The sequence below is a fragment of the Anolis carolinensis genome, unplaced genomic scaffold, assembly GCF_035594765.1.
Source record: "Anolis carolinensis isolate JA03-04 unplaced genomic scaffold, rAnoCar3.1.pri scaffold_8, whole genome shotgun sequence".
NCBI lineage: Eukaryota > Metazoa > Chordata > Lepidosauria > Squamata > Dactyloidae > Anolis > Anolis carolinensis.
The window spans coordinates 1937380-1960530 of NW_026943819.1; the positions used below are offsets into that span (position 1 = coordinate 1937380).

The 23151-nt window shown below is 42.4% G+C and overlaps 2 protein-coding genes across 2 annotated transcripts; one reads left to right on the forward strand and one right to left on the reverse strand.

Annotated features, from left to right (window-relative positions):
* The first annotated feature begins 616 nt into the window (after positions 1-616).
* Positions 617-15855, forward strand: LOC134293502 (trichohyalin-like). The gene is made up of 16 exons (XM_062961232.1): positions 617-886; positions 2235-2378; positions 3913-4155; positions 4242-4274; positions 4837-5037; positions 5119-5286; positions 6040-6183; positions 6317-6493; positions 6582-6789; positions 8095-8178; positions 8348-8470; positions 8765-8922; positions 9855-9941; positions 11732-11878; positions 13407-13603; positions 15735-15855. The coding sequence occupies exons 1-16, from the start codon at positions 860-862 to the stop codon at positions 15853-15855; spliced, it is 2262 nt and encodes a 753-aa protein (XP_062817302.1). The 5' UTR covers positions 617-859.
* A 1087-nt stretch (positions 15856-16942) lies between these two features.
* On the reverse strand, positions 16943-22920 carry btg4 (BTG anti-proliferation factor 4). Its single transcript, XM_062960789.1, has 5 exons — positions 22619-22920; positions 20618-20856; positions 18716-18853; positions 18358-18553; positions 16943-17470 (listed from the first exon to the last, which is right to left on the reverse strand). Exons 2-5 carry the CDS (start codon positions 20788-20790, stop codon positions 17285-17287), a joined length of 693 nt encoding a protein of 230 aa, XP_062816859.1. The 5' UTR covers positions 20791-20856; positions 22619-22920; the 3' UTR covers positions 16943-17284.
* Positions 22921-23151: the final 231 nt, after the last annotated feature.

Below are 23151 nucleotides of genomic sequence, written 5' to 3' on the forward strand. Positions count from 1 at the left end.
TGACTTTCAAGATGACTCTAATGGGAATTATGGGATTCAGGTGCAGAGTGTTCCTGTTGTGGGACATGAGGAGCAGGGAAGAAATTATGTAGTTACTGATGATGGTTTTCAGGTGCAAGAAGCAGAAAGGGAGAGCAGTTCCCAGCCTCAGTTTGATAACACTAAACACGCCCTTTGGCCTTGAAAGCGAAAGCCGCTTCGCTAGTTGTCTGGAATTTCGGGGTTGCGCAGAAGTCTCAGAATAGCAAATAAGAGAGAGGTCAAAGGGCCAAGAAATGCCTTCATGTTATGCTATTAAAACAGTCTTCTGAGAGGGAAATCTTCACCAAAGCAATTTCCTCGCTTGAATCAAGAACCAAGTCTGCTTTCCTGTATTATCTTGTAGCCTGGATGTATCCTCGTTTCTGGGACTTTGGCTTCGTTTTAAGGACTTTTTTTCATGCCTAATGTTTCATGGATTTATTCTACAGCCTTGTTTTTGTAGCTATCTTTTGTAACTGAACTTTTGCCTTTCATAAACTATCTTTTCCCTATTTCCTAATAAACCACAAAAGACTATGATCTGTGTGCAGCCTGGTGTCTTTAGCAAGGTGAAGCTAACCTGAAGAACTTGTAATTCTTCCAGGGCACGAACTTAGAAGGATCCAAGGAGTGGGACAGGCTCTTGAAAGAGCTGGCCAAATATCATCGCCACTCGGAAGAAGAGCTGTGCCGGCAACACTCGGAGGACGTCAAACATGCCGGATTCGGCCCGGAAGGGATCGCCCTCCAAGATGGAGCTTTGTTCTCTCAGGAGGAGATCCTGCAAAACCTTGTGTCGCTCCGTTTGGATCTACAAAAGGCCGACTCCTCCCTGACGATGGAAGCTTCAAAAGAAAATAATAATGTGGGTTGTGATGGGAGCGTTCGAAGAGTTTCCCCCTTTCCGGGTGTAGAAGGGATGGGAATCATCATATCTAGCCCTCTGACCCATGATCTCTTCCTTATTTATTTTTCTTGTATGAGTTTGTCCCCTTATTTAAAGATTTAAATGCCTTTCTTGTGGCTGTTGTCTGCCTTCAAGTCATTTCCTACCTATTCTATCCCTAAGGCAACACCATCACAAGGTTTTCTTGACCTATTTTATTGCCTTCCTCTGAGGCTATGAAAATGTGACTTTCCTAAGGCCAGCCAATGGGTTTTATATCTGAGTGCAGATTCGAACCCATAGTCTTAGCTTGCTGGCTAAAATTTACTAATATTTATTTATTTATTATTTATTTATTTATTAGCGACATTTATATCCCGCCCTTCTCACTCCAAAGGGGACTCAGGGCAATTTACAAGTAAATATACATACAATATATTATATTATAAGACTATATTGCAATATTATTAGTAATATTGCATGTAATATAAATATACAATTATAATAGTGAATTATAGTTATTATTACATTGTATTACATCATCATATTATTATTATTATTACATGTACAGTAGAGTCTCACTTATCCAACATAAATGGGCCGGCAGAACATTGGATAAGCAAATATGTTGGATAATAAGGAGGGATTAAGGAAAAGCCTATTACACATCAAATTAGGTTATGATTTTACAAATTAAGCACCAAAACATCATGTGTGATGTATTATTATTATTATTATTATTATTATTATTATTATTATTATTATTATTTCTGTCCCATTATTATTATTATTATTATTATTATTATTATTATTATTATTATTATTATTATATTTTGTGTCCCTATCCCTTTTGCCTTTAGTTACATCTATCACTCCAAGAAAAAAGTTCCGAACATATTTATATATTTATTCTTGTCTATGACCAGCATTAAAACATTTTTTCATTTCATTTTTATCTCTTCTTTTTATCATATATTTAGATAGATAGATATTCTTTTTCGTTTTTTTCAAACATAAAACTTTCAATTAAAAATATTTCAACCCCCCCCCCCCCCCCCAAACATCCAGCATACGATAACTAAAACATAAGTTTGGGCATTTGAATACCATTTCCAAAAGCAGAGTTAAGACACAATATGGAGAGTTAAAAACAGGATTGCAAATTTCTATATTTGAATTATGGTGATATAAGCCGAGATACAATAACAGAACCTTTTAAGATTGTTTATGAAGTTGAGTTCAACTTTCAGATTTAAAAATGTTCCTCCCTTTTTGCAGATGGGTTTAAACTTCACATTTATTCATAGGATTTTATCTTCCTTGGTAGGAAACCCAGATTGCAGAAGCCAAGCTCAGTCCAGCGGGATCAACTTCCCAGAAGGATCAAGCCATGGCAAGGAAGGTGGTGAAACAAGAAGCCCTGAAGCAAATATACATACACAGGGTTTTGGACCATTACAGCAACCTCCAGGTAGATCCATACAGGTAGATCCATATAGGTAGATCCATACAGATCACAGCATTTTTGGCTCAGGAATGTTACTTTTGAATCTAAGTGTAATGAAGTATGAATTTTTGGTTTACAGATGTTATGTTTAATTGTGTGTTTGTGTTTTAAAAGGGTAAGTATTACAGTTATTGCATCTCAGCACTCAGAGGCTGGTTACCATGAAGAAGTAGGCGGCACCAACTGCCGTTTTGCTGAAAAAGTGCAGAGTTTAAAAAAGGAATTCAGTCTGTGCTCTGATGAGGCACAGGGAAGATTGATCCTAGGTTGAAGGGATCAAGGAGACTCAATTGTTCAATTTTGAGTCCATTTAAAATAAGTTTGGTGACTTATTTAATGTATTTATTTATTTATTTATTTACTATATTTATACCCCGCTCTTCTCAACCCCGAAGGGGACTCAGAGCGGCTTACAGATTATGGCAAAATTCAATGCCGCATTATACAACAAATAATAAATATAACATATCGAATTATAAAACAATTAAAACATATACATGCAATAAAACATTAAAACATAGTTTAAAACATGTTCCATCAGGCAATGAGACAAAACTGGTGTCGCAGTGCCAGCATTCACTCGAGAGGGCCCAGGTGAGTCAAGGACCATGGCCGGAAGAAAAAATGCCAGTATCTCTGTGCTGACCCCAGGATGCTGAAACGGACGTGGGTCAAGATGGAGTCTGGCAGCACCAAGCGGCCAGAGTCCCCAGGAGCTGAGCCAGGGGCAGCAAGGGAAACAAACACTGCCCCTTCCCTCCAAGCCCCTGGTGATGGTACCTTCACTTCTTGCTTTGCCTGAGGCCCTGCAGGTGACGTCCTTTTTATGCTCCAGCCTCTGAGCAGCAGGTGTTGCTTGCTGGCTTTGCAGAGTCAGGGACTCAGTTCTGCCAGGAGTGAGTCCCCAGGAGCTGAGCCAGGGGCAGCAAGGGAAACAAACACTGCCCCTTCCCTCCAAGCCCCTGGTGATGGTATTTAGACTTATTTAATGTAGTCTGTGTCCTGGTAAGGAACAGAGAATCTGTGATCGTATATCACAGGGTGACTGCGGTTTAAAAGTAGCAGAGGAAGAAGTTCTAACTACTTTAAGTAAAAGAAATGACACTTTAGGGAGTTTGATTTACCTCATTCTAGTATTGTAACTGTTAATAAAAGTGCCTCTAAGTGAGAAACAACATTGTAACCACTAAGCTCTGTGCCTGAATAAAGTTGTTATTGTTCCTCCAACATCTAAGCCTCTGTCACATATATTATAAACCAAGTTGCGTTACCATCTAAAGTGAATAAAAAGAAGAAAGAAAAAATCAAAAGATCTCCTGAGTCTTTGGTGGTTGCATCTTCGCAAATTGGTGGCAGCGGTGGGATAAAAAAGATTCCCCCTGCCTGAAAGAACCTTAGTCGTTCTTAGTCCTTTACAAATTGGTGGCAGTCGTTATCAATTCCTTACACCAAGGAACTCAGTCCTGCTAATTCATTCTTCTCTTCCCTGCGTCTTAAGAGAAAGGCTTGTCCAGAAGAGGTTTTGCAAGCCCTGGAGCCCTTCTGTACAGGGGAAAAGGTGGCCCGGGATGTGGTTCAGTCTGTTGAAAAGCAGCAAGTGGAGAGAGCTGTGGCTTTCCTCCAGAAGCAGAGCCAAGAGGAGGAAGACTTGTCCGCTTCTTGCAGCGAAAAGGATGAAGCAAAGCTCAGAAAGCTTCAGGCGCTGATCCGGATGGAGTTGCAAACCCAGATAGAGGAGAAGGTACCAGCACTGGGTTGTGTTTGTGAAATGTGGGATTTGTTTTACAACTAGCTTGGGTTATTTGAAACAGTCATTTTTTTTACAAGGTTGTGGGTCAACTACAACTCCCAGAAATGAAGGTCAGTTCCCCTCTCCCAACCTCTCCAGTATGTTCATTTGGTTATGGGGGTCTCTGTGTGCCAAGTTAGGTCCATCATTGGTGATTAGAGTGCTCTTGGATTGCAGGCGAACTATAAATCCCAGTACCTACAACTCCCAAATATCAAGGCCAGTTAATAATAATAAAACTTTATTTATACCCCACCACCATCTCCCCACGGGGACTCGGGGCGGCCCGACCAGCATAATTTACAAAAACAACAGCATAAATACATTGCACAATATACAAAAAATAAAACACAGTAAAACAATAAAACAGGAGTTAATACAGCGGGATACATAGTTCTCCCAATCCCTGGGATTCATGAGGAGCTTGCAATGTCTAGTTTCTCTCACTGCTATACCACACTGCCTTTCCATATAAGCTTTCCCTTATCCATTATGTGCCATCTTGTGTCAATTCCTCCAACTCTAAAATACATGTGTCTTCAGACTGGGGAAGATGGGATTCCTGGTGTAAATCCATCCAGGAAATGGATTGATTTCTAAAATCCTTGTATTTTTCTCTTTTTCCATGTGTAGTTGGAAGCCAAAGAAACAGAAATCGTCTTGGAAGCCATGAAACACAACACAAGCCTCTCTGCCCATTTCATTGTGTGTTTCCTTCTGAGTCGCCGGCACTTGAGGCAAGCCGTTCTGGTGTTGGAAGCCAACCTTGAGCTCCAGGAAACCGGACTAAAGACTCAAGGCGATGGGAGCTCCGTGGAAGACTTGGCCCTGGATGTAAGGACATTTGTGGCCTTATAGATATTACAGAGGTCTCAGAAGGCTGCCGTTTTGAACCCTGGCTTTCTTGTGTCCCAGGACCCATTGGTGGATCAAAATACAAAAGCAGTTGTCCACCTGTTGAAGGAGAAGAAGGACTATGTCTACTCTGTGCTTCAGTTGCTGCAAGCGTCCCAGATGCTCCAGTTGAGAGAGAGGCAGTTTCAGGAGATGGTCCAGAAACTGAAAGCTCATTCTTCAGACCAGGTAGCTCCAGATACAAATTAATCAAGTGGTTATGGGCCCAGGTCATGTCCAGTTAAGGCAGTGGTTCTCAACCTGTGGATCCCCAAGTGTTTTGGTCTACAACTCCCAGAAATCTCAGCCAGTTTACCAACTGTTAGGATTTCTGGGAATTGAAGGCCAAAACATCTGGGGACCCACCGTCTGAGAACCACTGAGTTAAGGGAAGGACCAGTTTTTCCAAGCTAGAGTAGATCTAATTTCTAGCAGTTCCATTCATAGTTCAGAAGAAGCTGGAGATCCGGATGAAACCTAGACGCATTTGTAGAGTTCTGGCCTTATTGATGCTGAACTTGACCATAGAATAACATGGGAAAAACTATAAATGTCCAGAAGTCTTCTCCTAAGGAATCTCAGTGGTGTCCAACCTTTAGTCCTTTATGTGTTTGGACTCCAATTCCCAGAAGCTATGGGCTTCTCCAATGGGAAGGAATTCTGTAAGCTGATGTCCAAAACACCCGGAGGACCAATGGTTAGGCACCACTGCTCTGGGTCCTTCAGCATGACTTTATGGTCAGACGCCTAGAGATCCCTAGAGAGAACATATTAATCAAGTGCATGAATAGTCATCTACAAAAGTTAAATCTGCAAATGTAGAAGACCAACTGTGGAATGTGAAGCCTTTCAGCCCTTCTTTAGGTATCCATGCCTTCTTTTTCATACTTCGTCTTCCTTACACTCCTTTCTATCTCTTCCAATCTGGACTTGGACCTATAGCATCTGGAAGAGGCAGACCAAATGGTCAGAGAACTTCAAGAGTTCAGGCAACGCAAAACGAAGGAGCTGGAGGAGAATCTGAGAACTTCCCTAAAGAGCCCCAGAACACAAGAAGGTCGTTCAAAGAATCCCAATGATCTCCAGGTAGGATGGCAAGAGGTTTCCTTCTTACCTCTGAAATATACAGCATTTGGCATTCCTTTGCACTCATACTTTGCACTGACTTTTATAATAAACTAAAGATAACATAACCAGAATGCCTTGTCTCCCCATGCAGAGTGAAAGGCCCCTGTTAGAAAAAGATCATAAGCGAGAAGGAAAGGAGAGATGGCAGAGTTTCCAACAAACCTGGTTGGTCGAGCTGGAGGAAACGTACAGGGGCCAGATATCAGAGGAGAAAGCAAGACTCCAAGATCAGTTGGAAAAAGGAGAACTCAAGAAATGGTCAAAACAGGTGAGGAAGGTGACCAAGAGCTAAGGAAATCCTTAGAAGGGAACATAGATGAGGTCCAGATGTTGACCCTACATCTCCTCCTTGGTAGAACCTGCTGAGAGAACATGATGAGACTGTGACTTTCTTAGACAAGGTTTTCCAGCAAGAGATGCACAAACGTAGAGAGAGGATGGAGAAAGAAAGAAGGAGACGCTCCCATCCACAGGACGGAGATCCTCCAGCTTCTGGATCTCCACAAGAACGACAGCAACCCAACCTGGTTGAGGAGGACAAAGTCTTCTCTCTCTTGACTGAATGTAGGTCTTGATTGACACTTAATAGAGAGCTAAGATGGGCTTCTTGGCTTCTCATCAAACATTGATTCATGGTCCCTATGTCTTCTGTTGATACTTTGAGTCTACAAGGTGATACTCCATGATGGCAGATGATGTAATAGAGTGACTATACTTTAGGGAGATGTTTTCGATGGTACGAGGTTTAAATTTCTGCACTTGGATCCTCTTTGGACCACTTCCAAATCCATGATCCCATGCAGACTTTTCCTCGATGCACCATTCCATTTTGAGAAGCTCTCCTAAACCAACCAAGTTTCTTTACCGGGTCAGGAAATATAATTTCCATAAATTTAGCCGGATTGGGATGAAATGATTCAGAGGTGAAGGTTGTTGTGACTCAGCTGGAACCTCAGATTGACTCTGATGAGGATGATGGGATTCAGGTTCACAATCAGGTTCAAAAATGTCCCTGTTGTAGAAGATGAGGAACAGAGAGTGCAAGTTCATTTTCCCACAGCAAGGAATGATGTTGATGATACTGAAACTAGCCAGGTGCACATTGACTTGGAAAAGGAGGACAGTTCTCAGTCTGATAACGAGGCTCAGCAAACTAACGAGCAGGCTGACCTTGATGAAACAGTTTCCCTAGATTGAGCTGACCGTTTGGAATTCAGGGTTCGGAAGAGTTTAAGAATTGCAAACAAGAGGGAGGTTAGAGGCCAGAGAAATGCTTTCATGTTTTGCAAAGGGTATTAAAGCAATGTGTTTGGAGACAAATCTTTGTCAAAGCAACTTTCGTTCAACCAAGAAGCAAGTTCTCATTTTTCTGCATTATCTTGCAGCTCTTGTCTTCATGTTCTTGGGACTTTGTCATGCCTTATTGGGACTTGGTTTATTTCTGAATTGTGCTCTAAGGCTTTATATTGGAACGATCTTTTGGAACTTTACTTTAGTTTTTAAAGAACTTTTTATCTTCTATTTTCTAATAAACTAAAAAAGACTTCAACCTGTGTGCAGTTTGGAGTATTCAGCAAGGTGAAGCTAATCTGAGGTGCGACAAAGGTAATGATAGGTCAGCTTTGCATGTCCAGATCTTTGGGATTTCTGTGCCCAAAAGCCTTGCTAAATCAACATGGTCAGCAATACTATGGAAGGTTTGATCCCAAAATGTTAGAAGAACTTAAGGAAACAGCTTACGGTGGACTCTTATTCATCTCGTTCATAACATCTATGGGTTCACACAAGTAGAATGGGTGCAATATTAGTGCCTTTGTGATTCTTCACCTTGGAGGAAAGTAATATCAGATGAATGCTGTTCCCTCACAGATGTCAAGATCCTGAAGCAGACCGAACTTCTGGTGATGTTGCGGCTCTTCCTCTTGAACCCTCGGTTCAGACCACTCCTGTCTGGTAAGGTTTTCCAAAAATCTTGTCTTATTATCTGACCTTGCAACTGAGTTTTCCAACAGATTAGATACTTGCATGCATACCAAAACTCATCCTAACACAGGCCTTGCCTAAGTAACTAAACAAAGCCAATAAATCCACCAGCATTTTCTCTTTGTTCTATTTTGTGCAGATGGAAGCGAAGCCGATGGAAAGCCATCTTCCCAAATCCTTGCTCTTCTGAACGAAGTGAATTGCCAGATCCGAAAGTGTGCCTCAGCAGCTGGACTTCTAGAAAACCAACATGAAGAATATGGTAACCACCGCTTTCCATTTGTGGTCATTTTCTAATATGCAAGAATTTGAATTCAGCACCATGGACAGGTTCTTTGTGAAAGGACTCAAAAGCTTGCATGTTGATGCAACTGCATTAGATAGAACTGGACCTTTGCGATATTGGCTATGATATATTCAGCTAATGTATTATTTGTGTCCAAAATCTCCCCAAATTATCTGTCACAAACTTCTCAACACTTTTTTACTGTCACAGAGACATCAAACTGGCCAAAATCTATAGAGTAGATGCACTCAAAGTGTCGTTTTCCTACAGATAAGGGCACTTCTTTCCGGGATATAATGGACATTCAAATGATTCCAAAATCTGGGGAGAGTCTTGTGCCTCTGGTCCCATCAAGCCTTTCCACAAAAGAATTTGTCATCTATCAATACGGCATCGTCGTCTTGCGATTCCTGAGGCCTCTCATCGGCGTAAGTTGTTTACGGAGTATGTGTGACACAATTCTGAAGCAGAATCTGGCAAAATGTCACTTCTGTTAATAATATTGTCCAGGGAGAAAGCCAGATGGATGTTGGCTCTCATTCGCTTTTAATAAATCTAGATTTATTGTAATGTAGAGATATACAGACTACAGTTTGCCTCATCCTTGGCCATGTTGGTTAGGGGATGCTGGGAACTGCAGTCCAGTAACATCTGGAGTGACACAAATTTATTTATTTATTTATTGGACTTGTATACCGCTACTCCCAATTTGGCTTGAGCGGTTTACAGAAATAGATTAAAACAATACAATTAGCTTTAAAATAACAATAAGAACAGACATAGCCCCATTTGTGGCACCGAGTCCTTGATGGAGTACTTCCTCATTCTTCCTCATTTCCCACTTGTGGCACCGAGTCCTTGATGGAGTACTTCCTTATTCTTCCTCATTTCCCACTTGTGGCACCGAGTCCTTGATGGAGTACTTCCTTATTCTTCCTCATTTCCCACTTGTGGCACCAAGTGCTTGATGGAGTACTTCCTCATTCCTTTCTGCACGCTGCTGGAAGTTTTTATGGTGTCGTAAATTGGTTAAATTAGCCTCCCCGCATAAAGCGGTACCTAAATTTCCTACTCAACAGATGCAACTGTCTTTCGAGCTGCATAGGTCAACAGCGAGCTAGGCTATTAATGGTTGGGAGCTTACTCTAACCTGGGCTGGCTTCGAACTCAGTAGTGATTTATTGCAGCTGGCTACTAACCAGCTGCGGCACATCCTGGTCCCTGGATTAGGGATCTGGGCATTAAATGCAGCTTCTGTTTTGGTCAGGAATCGCCCTTGCAAGGCAAAGCAATTCTCAAGATAATTTCCATTCGTTTGATCTTGGCGAATCACACCCATTTTTTTCTCCTTTCATTGCAGGGTCCAGAGATTGACTTACGCCTTGCTTCCAGCATCCCTTTAAGCAATGCACCTGGGAATGCTTTTCAACACACTTTCTATTATCAGGTATGTCCTCCTAGATCAGTGATGGCCAACCTATGACACGCGTGTCAGCACTGACACGCCTAGCCATTTTTGCTGACACGCTGCCGCATGCAGATTGATTGGGTGACTAATGACCTTTGTGGCCAAATTTGGTGTGATTTGGTCCAGTGGTTTTGTTGTTTACTCCATGGGAATTATGCACATTTATATATATATATATATATATATATATATATATATATATATATATATATATATTTGTAGTATATTATTATATTATTACTATTATATCTATATATATAAAAGAGTGATGGCATCAGGGCAGCGGACAAAACAACAAAACTACAGGCCCCCCAACCTCGAAATTTGACAATACAACCCATCATCCACGGCTCTAGGTTGATACAACAAAAAGAAAAGAAAAATGAAGTCCTAATTAGAGGGAGAGCAATAATTGTTTTTATCCAATTGCTGCCAGTTACAAGGCTAAGTTCTGCCCACTTGGTCTCCTAGCAACCTACTCAGCCCAGGGGACAGGCACAAGAGTTTGGAGAGACCCCTAAGGGCCATCCAGCCCAACCCTTTCTACTATGCATCAGGACACAATCCAAGTATTCACAACACATGGACAATGTATAAATACTATACAATACTACACAGGGACATAGACCCTATCCTCACCACTTTCACAGTACACAAACAACCAAATGCATACTAAACATAAAGACAACCGTACAACAGACATTCAATACCACCACTACCTCAAACATTTTTCACCAACACCACCAGACAACGCCACAGCAACAGCTAGTTATTACTATATTATTCATTATTCATGACTACATTGAAACTACAACTGAGAGAAATCAGCGTGGAAACTGCAAGAGGTACCACAGATTGTTGTCCATGGAAATAATGGTAGTAAATAGTTTTTGATTTATTAAATACAGTTATATATTACAACTAGCTGTGCCTGGCCACGCGTTGCTGTGGCAAAGTGGTGGTGGTATTGGTTAAAAATTGTTGTGTAATTTTTATTTGACGTAATTTGCATTTTTGTATTAATTTTATTGTAAGTTATATTTTTATTTATTATATTTTATTATTTTCTTGTATTATTTTTAGTTATTTTCTGTTATTATAGTATCAATTTATTGTATCAATTTTTAGTGTTTTTTATTATTTTTATTGGGTTGCTAGGAGACCAAGTTGGAGGAGCTTAGCCTTCTAACTGGCAGCAATTGGATAAAAGCAATTATTCCTCTCTCTCTAATTAGGACTTTATTTTTCTTTTCTTTTTGTTGTATCAACCTAGAGGCGTGGATGATGGGTTGTGTTGTCAAATTTCGAGGTTGGGGGGCCTGTAGTTTTGTTGTTTTGTGGGTCGCCGTGATGCCACCACTCTTTTATATATATAGATTATAGATTTTTGTTATTTAAACTATACATATTGCGAAATTATGGGTTTTTTTCTCGAAGTGACACACCACCCAAGTATGCTAGGTTTTTTTGGTGAATTTTGACACACCAAGTGCAAAAGGTTGCCCATCATTGTCCTAGATGGATGCGTGGAGGGTCCTGCATCCTGTTTGTCTTCCATACACTTTGCATGTCGTTGTGCAACCAGTTGTGCTTTTTGGGTCATTGCGATTGACTTCACAATTGCATAAGCGGAGTTCCGCAATGTGTAATTGTCTTGGATGGTGAGTAAATGTCCACCAGCACCTTCAATGTGCCCTTTGATCCAGTTGTTGCACACTTGAGTGCCCAATGGTTGCTCCTGCAGTCCTAGTGAATACTTTCCTGTTCAGCCTTCAGGCCACAAACTCTTCGTCTTGAGGCAATGCCTCGGTTGCGTGGGCAGCTTCCTCCTGCTCCTTGTCCACTGCCTGGCCCACATTGCTGCCAATGATCTCGGCCACGACTCAAACCCAGCCTTCCGGAGACTCTTCCATCAGGTAGAGAATCTTATGTTGTTGATGATGATTATAATGATGATAATGTGTTCCTATCAATGGTGACTTCATTCATATGTTTTCTTCATCTATTTGGGATCGCTCCCCAAACACCAATGACCACTGAAAGTGAAGGGACCATAAGCCAGAAAATAGTAAACGTTTGACTATGTAAACGTTTCCCTTCCTGTGAGCTGGTGCCTTTCTCCAGAAAGTTCCAAGACCAAAAGTTACCTTGAAATCAACAAGCGAGGTCACAGGTATCACTTATGCCAAGTGGGTGTGGAAGGTGAGGAAGATTCTCAGCCATTGGTCAATTTTAGATAAGCCAAGGCTGTGGCGCAGGCGGGAGAGCAAGCCAGCTGCAATTAACTGCAATGAATCACTCTGACAAGGAGGTCATGAGTTCGAGGCCCACTCGAAGCCTATATTTGTCTTGTCTTTGTTCTATGTTAAAAGGCATTGAATGTTTGCCTATACGTGTAATGTGATCCGCCATGAGTCCCGTTCGGGAAGAAGGGCGGAATATAAATGCTGAAAATAAATAAATAAATAAATATATCTAAAATATGTGGCGCAGCTGGCTAGTAACCAGCTGCAATAAATCACTATTGACCGAGAGGTCATGAGTTCGAAGTCCGGGTCGGGTTAAGCCCCCAACCATTAAATAGCCCAGCTTGCTGTTGACCTATGCAGCCCCAACAGACAGTTGCACCTGTCAATTAGGGAAATTTAGGGACGCTTTATGCGGGAGGCTAATTTACAACACCATAAAACTGCCAGCAAAACACGAGGAAAGGAATGAGGAAGTACAGCCACTACTGGACGGTGAAGCAACAGCTCCCCCTGTGGCCAGAATCGTGAAGCTGGAAAAATGTTAAAAATGCCTCTGAGTCTGTCTAATGTATGTTGTTTGTCTGTTGGCATTGAATGTTTGCCATATATGTGTTCATTGTAATCCGCCTTGAGTCCCCTTCGTTGTGAGAAAGGAGGGCGGAATATAAATACTGGAAATAAATAAATAAATAAATAAATATATTTTTTGTTTGCTACGACATGCTTTGAGGTGGCCATTTTCATGGTACGGACCCATTGAAGTTTCTGTGTACTGCTGTTGCCTTATCATAGCTGTGATAATAAACTTTGCTTTTTGCATCTCTCACGAGACTGGGTTTTCTGCCTGATTTCCCATTGAAGGTAATTGTCTTACAAAAGCACAGCTGGATTATTGCGTATATCACAATCTTTTGCTTCTGTTTGGTTATTTCCAGGGATGCCAAACTTTTTCGTTTTAGTTCCTATTGTTTCCATCCTAGTTCCTCTCTCCATCCCCAACTTTCCCTTTTTCCTCCTCATCTTTCTCCACGCAAACTAAACCTAAAAGTAGTTTGCATCCTGTCAACTCAGCAACAATACCAATAAAAGGTCTTGCATCTCAGAACCTGCATTATGTAGGCAAACGTATGTGTTTGTATGTGGCCACATAATGCATTAGTTGTTTTAACCGTATGATTTCTCTTTGCATTTGAAGGCACTTAAGGCCTGCCTGGGGGAACTGTTCTTTCTCAGGCTCCGGGCGTCTTCATTTTCGGAGGACGGTAAATCGGCAGCAAGGATGATTAATGAGGCTTTCCTGAAGAGAGAGGGGGTCGCGGATGAGAAAAGGAATCTCTCCTCTGGGCTTTCGGATGGAAAAGCGAAGCCTTCCGCAGACTCAGAAGAGGTAATGTGCAGTCACTCAGATGACACAGTGTGCTTTCAATCCCTTCCCAGAGCAAGTGTTGCACCCCAAGGCAGCGTGAGCACTGGGCACCAAACAGAGACCAATCTATATATATAAAAGAGTAATGAAATTTCGGCCTAGGACAAAACAACAAAACTACACATCCCAGAAACACTAAACTTGGCAGCACAACCCCTCATCCATGCCTCTACGTTCATACAACAAAAAGAAAAGAAAAAGAAAGTCCTAATTAGAGGGAGAGGAAGAATTGTTTTTATCCCATTGCTGCCAGTTAGAAGGCTAAGCTCCGCCCACTTGGTCTCCTAGCAACCCACTCAGCCCAGGGGACAGGCAGAGTTAAGCCTCACTTAGGCCTCTTCCACACTGCCTATAAAATACAGATTATCTGATTTGAACTGGATTATATGGCAGTGTAGACTCAAGGCCCTTCCACACAGCTATATAACCCATTTATAATGGACTTAATGTAAGGTAAAATCTTTACCCTTTACCTTAACTACCACCAATTACTCAATACTTTATTTCCGATACCATCATACTTTGCCACAGCAACGCGTGGCTGGGCACAGCTAGTCTATATATATAAAAGAGTGATGGCATCAGGGCAGCGGACAAAACAACAAAACTACAGGCCCCTCCAACCTCGAAATTTGACAACACAACCCATCATCCACGGCTCTAGGTTGATACAACAAAAAGAAAAGAAAAATAAAGTCCTAATTAGAGGGAGAGCAATAATTGTTTTTATCCAATTGCTGCCAGTTAGAGGACTAATCTCTGCCCACTTGGTCTCCTAGCAACCAACTCAGCCCAGGGGACAAGCAGACTTAGGCCTCAGCCTGTTCCACAGATTATCTAATTTGCACTGGATTATATGGCAGTGTAGACTTAAGGCCCTTCCACACAGCTATATAACCCATTTATAATCTTATATTATCTGCTTTGCACTGGATTATCTTGACTCCACACTGCCATATAATCCACTTCAGTGTGCATTTTATACAGCTGTGAAGAAGGGGCCTCATATAATCCAGTTCTAAGCAGATAATATAAATTATAAATATAATATGTAATAATTACTGTGATATAGAATCATAGAATCATAGAATAGTAGAGTTGGAAGAGACCTCATGGGCCATCCAGTCCAACCCCATTCTGCCAAGAAGCAGGAAATCGCATTAAAAGCGAATAATAATAATACAGAACAATATAATCTCTAAAATCAGGACAGTAAATAAAGAGCAACACTCTGAAAGCATAAGCCACAGCAACGCGTGGCCAGGCATAGCTAGTTATCATATAATATCTTTATTAAAACAATAATAAATTCAGGAAAGAATAAGTGGAAAAGATGAGTGAGCAATAGTCCTTTAAGAAATGGTATGAATTAGTCCAAAGAGTTGAAGAGATATGTCCAATATTATTGTCCAAAGTCTTGAAAACGGAAACATGCTCAAAACTGCTGGGAAGTTCTTGAGCGGGGAAACAACAAGAAAGCAGGAGTGAATAACAAGGTCCAAAGTCACTAGGAAGTCTTGGATATCAAGGCAGGCAGAAGACGAAGCTAAAAGCAACCTGGATTCAGGAACAAGGCAAGGACTTGAATTTACTCCGAATTAAATTGGGAGTCGCAACTCGGCTTGGCCGCCAGGAACAGGAGACTTGGCTTGGTGGAATCAGGGAACTGGAAACGGTGAAGTGTTCTCAGAAGTCGCTGTACTTCCTCATTCCTTTCCTCGTGTTTTGCTGGCAGTTTTATGTTGTTGTAAATTAGTTAATTTAGCCTCCCGCATAAAGCGTACCTGAATTTCCCTACTTGACAGATGCAACTGTCTTTCGGGGCTGCATAGGTCAACAGCAATCCGGGCTGTTTAATGGTCGGGGGTCTTAACCCGACCAGAGCTTCGAACTCATGACCTCCCGGTCAGTAGTGATTAATTGCAGCGGGTTACTAGCCAGCTGTGCCATAGCCACAGTGCCAAGTATTATATTTTCCCAATACACCTTCATCAAGAATAGGAACAGAATATGGAGGGAGGGCCTTTAAGGAACTACTACACTCTCACTCAAAACTATGGGTGGGCTTCCAATTCATCCTTTGTTTAACCCTTCTAGATATCTGAAGAAAGGAGAAGGCATCTCGCAGAGGACAATGCATGAGGATCAGCTGCTCCATCAGCCTAAGGCACTTGGCTTGGAAGAGGACTCTTTGCCGAAGGAAAATGCAAGAACATGAAGCTGAAAGAGACAGTCTTACAAAGTTTTAAACATTGTTTTGCTTTTCTGGGGGGATTCTAGGAGTTGTATTCCTTTTAAAAAGGAACTTTTCCAAGCTCTTCTTAGAAGTAGGATAGAGTAGAGAGACCAAGTTCTGTCTCTTTAATGAGGCCCCTTTAATTCAGTTAATAGTATACCAGAAATCGAGCCCATCACAAGTATTGAATTGCAACTTCATGGCACAGATCCAAGCTGGATGTCCTTCTTTTGTTGCAAATATTATGGCCACAGTATTGGAATGCAATAAATTTAGGCAGCCAGCATGCATTATAGTGATGTGCAAATTAGATGAAAACGCGACAACGGTATTTATGAATGCTTGTAGCACAACTTGCATTTTCCTAAGGTAAAGGTAAAGATTTTCCCCTGACGTTAAGTCCAGTCATGTCTGACTCTGGGGGTTGGTGCTCATCTCCATTTCTAAGCCGAAGAGCCGGCATTGTCCTTAGACACCTCCAAGGTCATGTGGCCATGGGCATGACTGCATGGAGCGCCAGGGTTACTTTCCCGCCAAAGCGGTACCTATTGATCTACTCACATTTGCATGTTTTCGAACTGCTAGGTTGGCAGAAGCGGGGGCTAACAATGGGAGCTCACTCCGCTCCCCGGATTCGAACCAGTGACCTTTCGGTCTGCAGGTTCAGCAGCTCAGTGCTTTAACACACTTTGCGACCAGGGCTCCAATTCAGTTAATAGTATACCAAAAAGTATTGAATTGCAACTTCATGGCACAGATCCAAGCTGGACTCACACTACCATGTCCTTCTTTTGTTGCAAATATTATGGCCACAGTATTGGAATGCAACAAATTTAGGCAGCTAATATGCATTATAGTGATGTCAAATTAGATGAAAATGTGACAATGGTATTTATGAACCCTTGTAGCACAACTTGAATTTTCCTAAGCAGTTGACAAATAAAGATCTGGCAAAATACCACTAATAGAATCCATATTGTGAAATGTATTATCTCCCCTCCACACTCCGATGCTATGTTAAGAGCTGTTGTTTTGGTTATTTCTTCCCTTGATCAAGAAGCCGAGACGGTTGTTTTTAAAAACTCACATTTTATTAGTCATTCGGTTTCCTTTTTACGTTCTCCATAGTGAAGTGCAATCTTTAATTTTCGTCGTAAACACACATTTAAAACATCCTTTCTTTAAAAATGTGTCCTCGCCAAGTGGATATTTTTAAAAGGCCACAAAGACAAAAGGAAAGACGGATATAAAAGGGGAACGGCGGACAGAAGAAGCGAGGTCCGTGTCCGCAGGAGTGAAGTGCCGGAAGGGGCTCCTCTTCGGGGGGTTTCCCGGCCTCCGTGGGGTCGGTGGTGCGGAGACGGCTTCACTCCGTGCGGCACTAAGAAGTGGGGAAGACACAGTCCCGGCGTTACCGGTTGCCATTAACCCAGTGGTACCGGTCCACGCGTGGGCCAGCGAAAGGGCCCAGCGGCCGGCAAGCCCTGTAAGCCTTGTACTGAAAGTAGTAAGAGCCGGCAGGATTCTGGAGGACGCCGTCAGGGGCCTGGGCTTTCCGGCGAGCGTATTGGGACCAGGCTTGGAAGGGTTCGCCGCACTGGCCGGGAGTCAAGAGACGGGAAAGGGGTCAGAGTCTGGCACCGCTTACGCAAGGACCCACTCCAAACCGGCTTCCCATCTCAGAACCACCAAAAAATGGATAAAGGAAGGAAGGAAGGAAGAGGGCAGGAGCCCATACTGTGAGTCCCTGAGTAGAGTAGACCCATTGAAAGAATGGAATCCACCTTCACTAACCAAGAATGGATTCAGTGGGTCTACTCTCATCGAATTCGGAACGACAGGTCCCAGAATCCTTCTGCTTGCATGGTTACATTACCATGAAGACCAAGGTGGCGCAGGCTGGTGAGCAGCCAGCTGCAATAAATCACTCTGACCATGAGGTCATGAGTTCGAGGCCAGCCCGTGGCAGAGTGAGCACCCGTCAATTAAAATAAAAAATAGCCCCTGCTCGTTGCTGACCTAGCAACCCGAAAGATAGTTGCATCTATCAAGTAGGAAATAAGGTACCACTTATAAAGTGGGGAGGCAAATTTAACTAGTTTACGACGTTGGAATGAGGAAGTGCCGTCACAGTGGATGATGAAGCAGCTGCTCCCCCCTGTGGCCAGAATCAAACATCCCCTCAGGAGAAGGTTAAATTGCCTCTGTGTCTGTCTCTGTCTCGGTTCTATGTGTATTTGGGCATTGAATGTTTGCCCTGTATGTATATAATGTGATCCGCCCTGAATCCCCTTTGGGGTGAGAAAGAAGGGTGGAATATAAATACTGTAAATAAATAAATAAATACATAAAAAAGAGTTGTATCCCAAAGAACTCTGGATGGAAAATGTAGTCCAAAACTATGTTCAACCTACCCAAGACTATTCTAGACCAAAGCAAGTCCACAAACTGGAATACAATTCTCCCTTCGCCTTCCCCTCTTACCTGGTAGACGCTGTTGGGGTTACTAACAGTCGGGATGCTCTTGGGCTCCGAGATGGAGCCTTCCTCGTCGGAAGAGGGGTTCGATCCGGAGTCAGAGGCCTTGTCCACCGCCTGCCGGATGCGCTGAGAGATGGTGTGACCCTCTTCGTTCGCTTCAAACTGAGCTACTGTGAACGGCGGGTTGTTCTCGCCATATCTAAAAAGAAGAATAGAATGTGAAAGGGCCTTTAGCAAGAGTAGAGACCATTGATGTACAACAGTCCCAGGTGCATGTTCTACTCAGGTGGACTGTCCCAAGAGCTCCTCTGTGTGTACAATGAAAATGTACATCTAAAGCTAAGAACAAAAGAGTGCTCACCTGCAGGATACATTGAACGGGTCGACCCAGATGGTCATCTCCTTTGGAAGGCCAAGGCTGTTGAAATCTATATAGCTCTCTGCACAGGCCTGAACCAGTAAGGGATCTGTTGGCGAGAATCTGTTGATCCGGATGCACCTAAACAAAGCGGAAAGGGATTTGATTTTGTGACCTCCCTCACATCACAAAATGTGGTGGTCTAGAAACGCAAGTTCTTGAAATAAAGCTTGTCAGGGGGTTGCCAGTTTGTTATCACATGTATTCAATGGTTCCATTCTCTGAGGAGGCTGCTTCAGAGGGATTTCTTGGATCTACACCTTTTCCCTTCTACAATGGTCACTGGACACAGGCCCACCACCACTCAAGTCCACTAGACACAGGTCCATCACCCAAATCCAATATCAAGAGACAGTTCCACCACCCAAGAACAACAGTCACTAGAAAAAGGCCCCCCATCTAAGGTCCACCACCCAAGTCCAACATCCACTAGACACAGGTCCATCACCCAACTCCAATATCCAGAGACAGGTCCACCACCCAAGAACAACATCCATTATAGACACTTCCACCACCCAAGAACAACAGTCACTAGAAAAAGGACCCCCATCTAAGGTCCACCACCCAAGGTCAACATCCACTAGACAAAGGTCCACCACCCAACTCCAATATCCAGAGACAGGTCCACCATCCAAGAACAACATCCATTATAGACACTTCCACCACCCAAGGACAACAGTCACTGGAGAAAGGCTCCCCATCTAAGGTCCACCACCCAAGTCCAACATCCACTAGACAAAGGTCCACCACCCAACTCTAATATCCAGAGACAGGTCCACCACCCAAGAACAACATCCATTGCAGACAGTTTCACCACCCAAGGACAACAGTCACTAGAGAAAGCCCCCCCCCCCATCTAAGGTCCACCACCCAAGGTCAACATCCACTAGACACAGGTCCACCAACCAACACCAATATCCAGAGACAGGTCCACCACCCAAGAACAACATCTGTTACAGACAGTTACACCACCCAAGGACAACAGTCACTAGAGAAAGGCCCCCCATCTAAGGTCCACCACCTAAGTCCAACATCCATTGGACACAGGTCCACTACCCAAAGCCAACGTCCCCTAGACACAGCTGCCTCACTCAAGGCCAACGTCTTATAGAGACAGTTCTCCTACCCAAAGTCAATATTCACTAGACACAGACCCATCACTCAGGGCCAACATTCACTAGACAAAGGTCTCCTGCCTAAAGCCAATGTCCACTTGACACAGGTCCCCCACCCAAGGCCAACGTCCACTACAGCCGGTTCCACCACCCAAGGAGAACAACCGCTAGAGAGGCCCCCCATCTAAGGCCAACGTCCGCTAAAAGACAGGCCCACCATGTCATGATCTCCGATCTTTGACATCTCCGGACACAGACCAAGCTGTCCAAGCACTGACAAAGAACAGATGCCAGTCATAAAACCTCAATTACCCTCTGGCATGTGAGAGCCCCTATATAAATGGGCTAAAGAGAAGGTTCTGGTATTCTGTACAATAAAACCTGTTGGAATCTACCAGCGTGTGTCTTGGTGCTTCCTTCTGTGGAAGACTTACCCACAGCACAACTGGAAGAAGAGAACCTAACACACCAACCAAAACCAATGTCCTCTAGACACAGGTCCTCCACCTAAGTCCAACAGGTCCATACATCCAAGTCCAATATCCATTAGACACAAGGAAAATAGGCATGGGGCATATCAACGAACATCCATCCATCCATCAGTTGTCAACCCCATGGATATTTTCTTGGACAAGGAGTGTTAACATTGGCCTCTTAGAGCTCTGAGTATCTAGGGATGTCCTTCTTTGGAGAAGATCTGAAAGGAAAGGCATCTCCCTGGGCCCGTTACCGATAGGCTTGTCCTTTTGACGGGTTGTCAGGATACCAATGGTTCTTGTACTTCTCAACCAGGACCGTCATCAGCTTGGACGCAAAGACCTCCACCTGCTGCCTGCTCAGCTTGTTGTGCCTCTTCACCAGGCGCATGATAAAAAACACGGTGACAGCAATTTCGTCTTTCATCGTTTTCCTTTAAGTGCTGATGCTAAAAAAGTCTACGGTACGGTGATGCCACTGGAAGGGAAACGGCTAAGGGGGAAACAATATACAAACATATTGGTGGATTCAATAGAATATATACATATATGCAGTAGAGTCTCACTTATCCAAGCCTCGCTTATCCAAGCCATTTTTGTAGTCAATGTTTTCAATACGTCGTGATATTTTGGTGCTAAATTCGTAAATAGAGTAATTACTACATAGCATTACTGAGTATTGAACTACTTTTTCTGTCAAATTTGTTGTGTAACATGATGTTTTGGTGCTTAATTTGTAAAATCATAACCTAATTTGATGTTTAATAGGCTTTTCCTCAATCTCTCCTTATTATCCAAGATATTCGCTTATCCAAGCTTCTGCGGGCCCGTTTAGCTTGGATAAGTGAGACTCTACTGTATATGCACACACACACACACGTATATATCTATATATATAAAAGGGTAATGAAATTTCAGCCTAGGACAAAACAACACATCCCAGAAACACTAAACTTGGCAGCACAACCCCACATCCATGCCTCTACATTCATACAACAAAAAGAAAAGAAAAACAAAGCCCTAATTAGAGGAAGAGGAATAATTGTCTTTATCCAATTGCTGCCAGTTAGAAGGCTAAGCTCCGCCCACTTGGTCTCCTAGCAACCCACTCAGCCCAGGGGACAGGCAGAGTTAGGCCTCACTTAGGCCTCTTTCACACTGCCTATAAAATACAGATTATCAGATTTGAACTGGATTATATGGCAGTGTAGACTCAAGGCCCTTCCACACAGCTATATAACCCATTTATAATGGGCTTAATGTCAGGGGAAAACCTTTACTCTTTACCTTAACTACCACCAATTCCTCAATACTTTATTTCCCAGACCACCATACTTTGCCACAGCAACGCGTGGCCGGGCACAGCTAGTATATATATATATATGTAGAAAGAAAATGTTCATAAATCTTGTACTGCAAGAGTCTATTTTCCCCAGTTCTTCTAATATTTGATAGCTTTAGTATATTCAGGAATTGAAGTGTTGTCTCTTTTGTGCATTCTCCTTGAGTCTCCTCGTGAAGAGAAGCAGGGAATAAAAACAACAACAACATTATAGTCAGCATCAAAATGGAGTTAAGGTGCCCATATTCAAAGCCTAGTTAACATGATTAAGAGGAGATCCTGAAATAGCAAGAACACCCATCTTATTAGCGCTTGCTTTGACAATCTTGTCTCTCAAAGTTTTACCAAAACTGCTTCTTTTTTTGAACGACCACATCCAACTCAAACTTCAGTAACACAACCAATCATCTATATATATAAAAGAGTGATGGCATCACGGCGACCCACAAAACAACAAAACTACAGGCCCTCCAACCTCGAAATTTGACAACACAACCCATTATCCATGCCTCTAGGTTGATACAACAAAAAGAAAAGAAAAATAAAGTCCTAATTAGAAAGAGAGGAATAATTGCTTTTATCCAATTGCTGCCAGTTAGAAGGCTAAGCTCCTCCAACTTGGTCTCCTAGCAACCCAATAAAAAATAATAAAAAACACTAAAAAATTAATACAATAAAATACTATAATAACAGAAAATAACTAAAAATAATACAAGAAAATAATAAAATATAATAAATAAAAATACAACTTACAATAAAAATAATTAAAAAAATGCAAATAAAGTCAAATAAAAATTACACAACAATTTTAAACTAATACCACCACCACTTTGCCACAGCAACGCGTGGCCGGGCACAGCTAGTTACATATAAACTGCCAATACAGTACAGGGGAAAAGGTATTCAATATTACCTGCTGTAACCTGGAGGCACCTGGAAAGAAACAGTTAAAAACTCTTATTTTACAAAATCCAAAGGCAGTAAAATATCTCTATCAAAGCTGGAAGTTGCTTTGGCGGCATCTGCACATTGCTTGTTGCTTCTAGCCTTTCCTTCCCCAACAAAACAATGCTTCATTGGATGGAGAGCTACTCCAGGTTTATATACATGAAGGTGGGATGAGTTGGGTTGGGTCACCAGGTGTGCCCCATAGAGCTGGATGCAAATTGTGGACTGCATCTCCCAGCAGAGCCAATAGTAAGGGATGCTGGGAGATGGAGTGCTTGCTTTGCCACGCAATTCCTCTCTCCGTTGTTTCTCAATCATCCACATTTTGATACGCAAAAAAGGCATAGGAGTAGTCAGTTACAAACAATTTTAACAATTGGAGGTAAACCTTAGGAACAAGTGCAATTTTACATTTTTTTCACTTGTCCTACTGATTTTGCTTTTATGCCTTTAATATCAGGTCAACATTTGCAAAGGCAACAGGTGAAAATCACTCTG